The 8,955-nt window shown below is 37.7% G+C and overlaps 1 protein-coding gene across 1 annotated transcript; it reads right to left on the reverse strand.

Annotated features, from left to right (window-relative positions):
- Nucleotides 1–20: 20 nt before the first annotated feature.
- LOC107011288 (protein CROWDED NUCLEI 1-like) lies at nt 21–7,337 on the reverse strand. The gene is made up of 9 exons (XM_015210708.2): nt 7,189–7,337; nt 6,897–7,079; nt 5,912–6,121; nt 4,414–4,667; nt 4,031–4,301; nt 3,864–3,947; nt 1,418–3,447; nt 1,006–1,153; nt 21–646 (listed from the first exon to the last, which is right to left on the reverse strand). The coding sequence occupies exons 2-9, from the start codon at nt 7,077–7,079 to the stop codon at nt 428–430; spliced, it is 3,399 nt and encodes a 1,132-aa protein (XP_015066194.1). The 5' UTR covers nt 7,189–7,337; the 3' UTR covers nt 21–427.
- Between the last annotated feature and the right edge of the window lie 1,618 nt (nt 7,338–8,955).

Raw genomic sequence — 8,955 nt, forward strand, 5'->3', positions numbered from 1 at the left:
AGATATGTACGCAAGTCCAATTACACGGTCGTCCACAATTTCACCTACTAGGAAAGATCAAAATCAAATGGATTGCAGAGTATTATCCACCTATTTAGTGGTTAAACTTACAATGGTGTAGATACAGGAGAGAAGCACACTCTAGTGTTACAGCTGCAATAGTCAACTTAGGGACAGCAAGCATATGGATACTAAAAATTGTTAAACCAATATGCGTGCACCCGTAGTTGGACCAACATTATATGAACAATCAAATTGCCGACCCTAAACTGATTTCTGTTGACTAAACTTTAAGGATACACACTACTGCACATTACTCTAAAATCATCAAATTACTCTACTAGTAGCAAAAGAAACAAAATACCAATCAAGATGCCTAGAGCTACCTCCAATGCACGACCACAAACTACAGTCATTTAGGTCTCCACTATGTTGTGATGAAAGTCCAAATCTTCTTCCCTACAGACACTTCACCGGGATGTTCAATTTCTTCCTCCTCATCATCACTGTCATCAGACCCTTCCTCATCTCTGGACGCTGAAGGTCGTTTTGGTGTTTCATTCACCTCTTCACTCAAACCTGTATCATCCAACAGCTCATTTACCATGTTAGCACTGCTTTCCAGATTGTCCACTGCATCATTGAACTGGCAAGAGAAATATAATAAATGTTAATTAACAGCTGGTTACAAAACACATTTATCACATTGATGAAACTAGCAGTCTATAACAGCAGCACCTAATACTGCTACACTAGTTTTTCAAACATGAAATTGTAGTAAGAATTTGCTCACACTCCGCAGAGGGTTGCAGCACTTAATGCTGCTTTTGTAAATAATATTTTTTACCTTTTCAAAAGAACACTGTTATAAAATCCAGTGGAACGAGGTGTACCAAGGAATAAAAGAGAACAAGATATGTGCATACCACACAAAAGTAGCTCAAGTATAAATAACTTCTGAAACATATGTGAAATTGTGTATAACAGATGGGAAAGAGTACTAACAGGGCTCTCAGCTACCGTGGGATGATCAATGACGTCTTCACTGTTGTTCACCTGAGGAGTTTGCGGGGAAGCTTTAGAGTTCTGATTCTCTTCCTGAGATTTTAAGACTGGCTCTGGCAAAGATCCATAGGATGCCGCTGGTGCAGCACTGAGAACAAAAGAATGTGCAAGTTAAATACCATGAATTATCCTAAATAAAATTGTCTCTTGAGCATGTGAATAACAGCAGCTCATAATGCTTGGTGAACATATATATATATATTTCGAGGGGGGTGGAGGGATGAAAATTTTCCATGTGATTCTTAAGAAAAGTTCTGCAATATCCTAAGGTCCTACTTCACATTGCAAATCTTTTTAGGTGTGAGGGCAGAACAAGTCTATGCATTATTAAGAAGGCATTCAAACAACGTACCTTCTAGGTCGGCGCAGATTGTATCTTCTTTCGGCATGAGCCTGCACACTAGGGGCAGCCTGTTGCCTCCTTTTCCCCCGAATGCTGGCTACACTATCCGACTGTCCTTCACTATTATTGCCATCAATCTCACAAGCTGTTCCCTGTGATGTATGACTACGCTTTCTGGAATTTCTCGGTGCTCCACCCAAAAGACCAGATCCTCTCTGGCTCTCCTCGTTCATATTAACTGAAGTCGCCAAACTTCCATTGGTGATATTCTCACCCTCTTTAGAAATTTTCCCAAGAACAGTACTTGTATTTACAGCTTTTTCTGTTTTACTAGTTCTACCACGCCCTTTCTTGACAGTTCTGCGCTGTCCAGCTTTCATGTCCGAATGATGAGAGTCTTCTACATTGTCTTGGCCTACTTTGACCTCTCTAACACCATCATCCTGTTGAACCCTCTGATCATCAAGAACATTCATGGAAACGGACAGATCCATTGGATTTCCTTCCTTTGATTGTTTATTTGGTGATATGCCTGCACACTTCTGTGACAGAGAAGATTCATCAACCAGACAATCAGAAGCAACATTTCCAATGTTTTTGCTTGGTGAGAATTTGAGAATCTTGGATGTACATTTTCGAAGCCAGGACATGGTTCCAGCAGAAACCATGGATGCTGTATTAAGAGCTCCAGGGGACAGCTCATCACTAGCCCTTCCCGGAGATCCTTGTAGACCATCCTTCAAATATTCCTGCGCAACACTTGGCAGAGGAGGGGCCTCAAAAGTCTCTGCTTCAGCTAGAGCTTGAAGGTCAGAAAACTCAATTACATGAATTCCTTCTCCACAAGAGCTGCAGCTCTTCTGCTGCTTGACAAAATCAATAAACCTGTCTCTTTCCTTAATGTAAGCTAACCTCTGATCCTTCAACTTCCTGCTTAAGCCAACAAGCACATCAATATCCTTTTTCATTTCCAACTGTTGTACTTCAAGAATCCCCTTGTTAGCAGAAATTTCCTGTTTTTCTTTCTCCAGACTGACTCTTTCTAATTTCATCTCTTCCATTTCTCTATGGGTGATTTCCTTTAAATATTCAATATTGCTGAGCTCCTTCTGGCTCTCTTCCTCAAAGAGTTTCTCTTGTACACGCAGTGCAGACTCCATTTCCTCCTGCTTCCTCTGCATATCACTTTCAAGTTCCCTTTTCTGCTGTTCATAAGCATGAAGCATCTGGCTTTTCTCACTTCGAGTTTCCTCGGCTAATATTGACTTCTCATGATCCATGGTAGCTTCAAATGTTTCTCTTGCCACTCTAAGGGCTTCCAACTCCATCTGGACATAATTGTCTGTTTCCAGCTTCTCCTTGCTTATCCTTTCCTCTTCACTGCGCTTCAGTTTTTCGAAATTCTCTCTCCGTTCATTAAGTTCCTGCAAGTCTATCTTGATCTCAGATCTTTTCTCATCTAGTTCTTCCCATTCTCTCTCAAACCTTTCTTTTTCCTGCTTCAAATCTTCAGCTTCCTTCAATAGATCTTCTCGGAGGAGTCTAAACTTAACTATCTCCTGCTTCAGTTCTGATTGTAGACGAGAATGTTCCATTCTCTCATCTTCAGTTATTTTAAGTTGTTCTGTACCCTCACTGATCTTGATCTGTTGCTTTACAAGCTCAGCTCTTACATTCTCAAGCTCAGCCTTCAGAGCTAGCAAATTCCCCTTCTCAGAATCTAGTTGCTTCCTTTCAGTTCCCAAAATTTTTTCCTCATTTTTCAAAGATTTCTCCTTTTCCTTCAGTGCTTTTAACTTCAACTCATGATCCTTCTCCTTCTCCTTTACTTTTTCCGTTTTCTTTTCGACGACCTGTTCTCGTTTCTTAATCTTCTCTTCCATGTGATTAACTTCCGCTTCCTTTTTCTCCAGTTCAAGCACCTTACCTTTCAGCTCCTCATCCAATGATGCCCGCCTCTGCCTCAGTTCCAATTCAAATTCCTTTTCCTTGGAATGCAGGACACTTCGATGTTCATCCATTAGATTTTGAATACCATCCTGTTTACAATTAGAAAGGACAAGTCTTAAGGTAAATGTCAAACTTTAATGGTATCTTAGATACTTGACTTTTCTTTTTCAAGTTACTCTCCTCCTCAAAAGACTCGGAGGGTGGAAGATGGAGGAAATCCAGAAAACTGAACCACAGAAACTGTAAGGCAGAGGAAGCTTTTACAGGGCAACTCAAAGAATTGGAACAGGTTCAAAGGAAACTTTTCAACAAAAACAATTTGCTAAATTTCAATCTAAAAAGTTCAAGAAAAAAAAGAAGTTAATTACAGATAAATTCGTTTTAATAAATAATAGCCAGAAAAAAGTGAACTCAAGAAAACAGAGGCCACCTTCATCAATAATGCCTTAACTTTCAACCATCGGTACTAGACAAACCCAGAAAAGGGAAAGACAAAGGAACTCACTCTCTCTTTAATATTTAGTTTCTCCTGTAGATCTAGCAACTCCCTCTCTTTTATCCCCAAACTCTTTCTCGCATCTTCAAGTTCCTGTATCAAGTGGAAAACTTGTAAGGTAAATATCATACTACACTTTTCCAGCTAGGCACGTGAAGAATTCAAAGGACACTTGCCTTCTCCTTGTGAGTAAGATCTTCTATCTTGCTGCCCATATCATCTTCTTTCTTCCTCAAAACTGAGTTAGCGGTGACAATTTTCCTCTGCTCATCTTCAAGGTCATTCTGCTTTTGCCTCAAAATTCTATCAGTGTCATTGGCTCGCTGCTCTCTTTGGTTAAGCAATCTTCGGCCATCAGCCAACTTCTCCTCTGCTGCCTGTAGTTTTCTTTCCCATTCTTGTAAGTCCTCTCTTTGTCTGGATAAATTAGTCTCATAAGCTTCACGCCTGACACAACAAGAGAAAAGAGCGTCACTATCAAGCAACTGTAAATTTAAATGGGAACAAATTAGAGGTGAAATATGGGATAAGAAAGTCTCGTAGATAGCCAATAGCATACTCTGCATTGAAAGATGACCGTTCTCTTCGAAGTGAATTTTCTTGGGCATAGACTTCATGAAGCTTCCTCTCAACTTCAGCGCTCTTTCTGTTCACCTCAGCAAGCTTGGCATCAGCTGCACGCAACTTTGCTTCTACCTCTAATGATTTCTCTTCAACACTAGTAGCCAGAGCATTTGCCTCTGCCAATTTTGAATCAGCAGTATATTTGATTTCTGCATACTCCGAGCGCATCTCACGCAACTCTTTCTCTAGCTGCACCGAAGGAACAATTATATTTGTTAGTGCACATACCCTCCATGCAAATCCATGGAATTCTAAGGGAGATCTCCATACATCTCGACTTCTTCCTATGTAAGCCTTCCACATTGACAACTTAATGCCACATGGCACCTAAGTGTCATGATGATGTTGCGGGTTATCACATTAGTCACCAAAACTAACAGTCATCACAACACGAAGAACTTCAATAGACAGAACCTTACTGGATAGCTATTTCTAAGAATAACATGGAGGAAGTCATTTAAATAATTCATTAAAAACTTGTAATTTATAAGAAAATGAAAGCCGGAATTTTGTGCAAGTTCAACATATAAAATGCATGTTATCAACAAAATCAGCCTCTACAACTAAAAGCCAAGCACACAAGTCAATCTGGACTGTTATAGTTTTTTTTACTTCAAAGAAATACCAGCATGGATTTATATGCACTTAAATCATTATAGGTTAAAATAAAAATTGACACAACAGGTAAAAGAATTGTGAGATAACATCCCATATAAACATATGATAGCTCTTAGCAGAAGTGCAGGATATGTCTGCCTATAATTACATGGTCTCATAAACTGTAAGGTGTTAGAATAATAATAATTATCATTATTATAATTATCCTGAAATTGTAAATTTTAACACATGCTATAAATACCCTTCGGGGTGGCCCAGTGGTTTGGGCTTGGGACTTCCATGTTGGAGGTCTCAAGTTCGAAACCCCTTGCCAGCGAAAGCAGGGGGTTTGACTTCTGGATCGAGCTCGTCGCACCGGGCTTGCCTAGTGTGGGTTACCTCTCCTATGTGGTTTGCGAGCTATTGCATAGTAGCGGGGATTTTACCCTGCGCGCACCCAAAGGGTAGCGGTTGCGGGTTTCCCTTATCATCAAAAAAAAAAAAAACATGCTATAAATTGTTGTTGTGTTAATATTCTATACAACTAAATCACTGATTACTTAGTCCTTAGAAATAAGTACTGACGACGTTCTAAATAGCACATAGGATGAAATGCATCATGAATGATTTACCTACTTGTCTAAAGGAAACAGGTTTTGGCTTTCCTGATGAAATGTCCCAGAGCAATAAACACAGTAAGTAATCAAGTTAGAGTCACCAATTTATTTTCTGAACCGGAAAAAGACTCTGAAAGATCGGGCATGAGATGCCGATTTCTTCGAAGAACAACGAATGTTAAAACCTGTGGATGCTTAATAAAGAAGCAGAACTTGTACCTCTCGCGCAAATTGCCTCTCGACTCCAAGCGCCTTCCTTAAATTCTCTTCCCGTTTCTCCACTTCAGATATAGCAATTAAATGAGCTGCTTGTTCTCTTCTATAGGCCTCATTTGATTCTTCTAAGGTTTGCTTGATTTCTTCAAACTTAGAAGACCACTCCTTCTTCTCAAGCAGGATAAGACCCATATTGTATTGGTAGTCAAAAAGCTGCAGAAGAAATAAAGCAGTGTTGCGGTAAACAACTTTGTCGACATAATTGAACGCCCACTGTAAGTATACCAACTGTGAAGCTGATATATTGAGAAAAAATAACATAAAACCCCTAAAAAATAAAAAAAAAAGCAATAACTCTTCATTCTACCCTGCAAGGGGCTTCCTCATATTTTTGTGAGCATTTGCGCTTTCTGTCTTTGTCTAGGCCCAACCACAGCTTCTTTATTTATTTTCCTTTTAGCAGGTTGAGCGGGTTGAGGGGTGCAGGCAAGTTAGGGTAAAATGTAAAACAAACACGGCCTAAAATGAGATTTTTCATTCACAAGCATAACATTAAACCATACATAACAATCCAAAAACATTAAAGCATCAACAATGTGAGCGCAATAGAACAACAACAACACACTTAGTGTAATCCCACAAGTGAGGAAATAAGGTGAGGGCAATAATAGGTTGATAAACAACATTAACATTACTACAAAGCTCTCTCTCATAAGTACAAAAGATATAAATAAAAAATCACTAGTTAACTTGACAAATTGACACACAAAAGAAGAGCCCCAAGATCAGAAATCCTACTCTAACATCTAAGGATGGATTTCCCATTTTACATCAGCTTCACATACGAGTGTAAATTAAATTTGTAATTATCCAATTAGGGGTGGAATCAATAGGCTTATAAAAGTGCAAAGTTGGGTTACTAATATTATTGTTACTAAACTTAACCCACAAGTTTTCAAATAACAACAGATACTTAAAGTTTCCTAACCTCATTTTCGAGCTTGGAGACCTTCTCAATTAGCTCTTCTTGATCCATATTTCCGTAATCTTGGCTCGTCAAACTTTTCCGAGCAGTATCACCCGTGAAGGCGATGCCTTTTCCCTTGTCAACCAGTTGGGTTCTTGGTGACAGCGACCACCCGGTCCAAGATTTCCTCGGCGGCGTAGACATCTGGAAGATTCCAAGAACTCAAGAAGAAATTCAGGAATCACAGATTGACAACTTTCGACAAGAAGAATGATAGGAAAATCAAGAAATAGCAAAACCGTTAATCTGATACCGGAATTTGAAACCCTCGCCGGAGAATTTCCTAATTTACAAGAGGCTCCTCCGGCTCCCTCGCTTTTTCACAATTACCTCCACAACTTTTGTTTTTTTATCTATTTATGTACAGATCCACGCCAGACAGTGATTCGGCTATGTGCTTTTACCAATTCGACCTTCCTCTCCCGGTATTTATAACCGTTAGCAGGGGGTCTTTTCCGGAAATTGATAGCTCTCAATTGGCTCCAAAGTGCACTGACGCAATTACCCTCCAATGATAAATAGTTACGAGTTCAGCTTTGGCCTTTGTTTTGTTGTATAAATTATTATATTTTGATCACATGCTATTTTTTTTAAAGATTGTGTGTTGCTTATTTTATTGTAGTTGTTATGTTTTTTTTATCTAAATTTGTTGTACTAGAGTTGAAAGTCAGAGTATTGATAGCTCCACTAAGTAGCAGTAAAGTTTTGATAATTCAAATTTATTTGTAGAATTTTACTAAATATATTATTTTTATTCCGACTAGAGGGGGTTGAAAGAGTAAATTATAAGGGATCCAAGGTTTTTTTTTTATTAATAGAGAAGAATATGGCGTGCTAATGGAATGTGCTGCCTAGGAATGCCACGGTGTCGAGGCATTGGGAATTGGTGAGTTCAACTCATTTCTTTCTGCAAAACAGTTGCATTATCCATTATTGGTCAACTTCACTTGAAAAATGTTAACTCTCACTCATTCATGTGATAGATTTAATTCTATCGAACATTGAGTTTTAGTTAGAGGAAGAAAAAAACGATAAAAAGAAATTTTGAATTATTTTAAAATTAGTTTATAATTTTAAACATGTCATAACAAATTATTATCAATTTAAAAATTTTAAAATAATTTATAAGTTTAAACATATCATAACAAATTATTATTCAATTCTTCTAAATCTTCTAGAAGTAGAAATTACGATATTAAAATATAAATAGGGACTGTGATGTAATGACTATTCCACTGTTTTTCTCAACCAATTATATATGGAGTATATAAAAACAATCCCTACACTCAGTTATCAATTTATATTTTGTTATAAATTCGGAATATTGAAAGTCAAGGGGAGAAATGATATTCTATATAGTACTTATTTATCTGCTCAAAAAATCAAAATATAAAAAGCATGACCATTTGTTGTTAGGAGACCGTGTCGACCATATGGAGTAATTAATTAACTTGCTTACTAATTACGGCAGACTTTTTAATGAAATATTAAAATCTTGTTGTTTTACTCATACAAGGAATTACTTTGGATTCTCATCGTCGTACGGATCAAGGGGATAATATTTTATAACGTATTAGCCAAAGTAATTCATCATTAACAAAGATGTGATAGTGATTGTTTTGTGTCCACTAATGAATCGTTCCCTTCTTCTTCTTTTTTTTTTGTCTAATAGCCTTTCAAAGAACGAATCAGAACATTTTCTCCGATGCAACTGATTGTCTTCTGTCCTATCCTTGACACTAATTTCACCATTTGTCTACTTTGGAATTGAATGTCACATCGTAATTTCTAGGGCCTCTATTTCCTCAACAAAATTAATCGTTTTCTTCTTTTTGGAACCCCGACTATCATAAGCATTGCAAGTTACATCCACAATTTCAAGTCCTAAATCAGTTGCGTTTGTTAATCATAAAATGACATTATTAACATCTTTTAATACACCTTGTCTAGTAGATTTAATGGACAAGAATATCAAGTTCATCATCTTCAATCAGAAACATAAAAAGATTAAGTATCCTAC

The sequence above is a fragment of the Solanum pennellii genome, chromosome 2, assembly GCF_001406875.1.
Source record: "Solanum pennellii chromosome 2, SPENNV200".
Lineage (NCBI taxonomy): Eukaryota > Viridiplantae > Streptophyta > Magnoliopsida > Solanales > Solanaceae > Solanum > Solanum pennellii.

Coding starts and splice junctions, on each gene's coding strand:
- LOC107011288 (XM_015210708.2), bottom strand. CDS start 7,079: ATGTCTACGCCGCCGAGGAAATCTTGGACCGGGTGGTCGCTGTCACCA. Junction 4,302..4,413: donor CGGTCATCTTTCAATGCAGA/GTATGCTATTGG, acceptor TTGTTGTGTCAG/GCGTGAAGCTTATGAGACTA. Junction 3,448..3,863: donor AACTAAATATTAAAGAGAGA/GTGAGTTCCTTT, acceptor AATTGTAAACAG/GATGGTATTCAAAATCTAAT.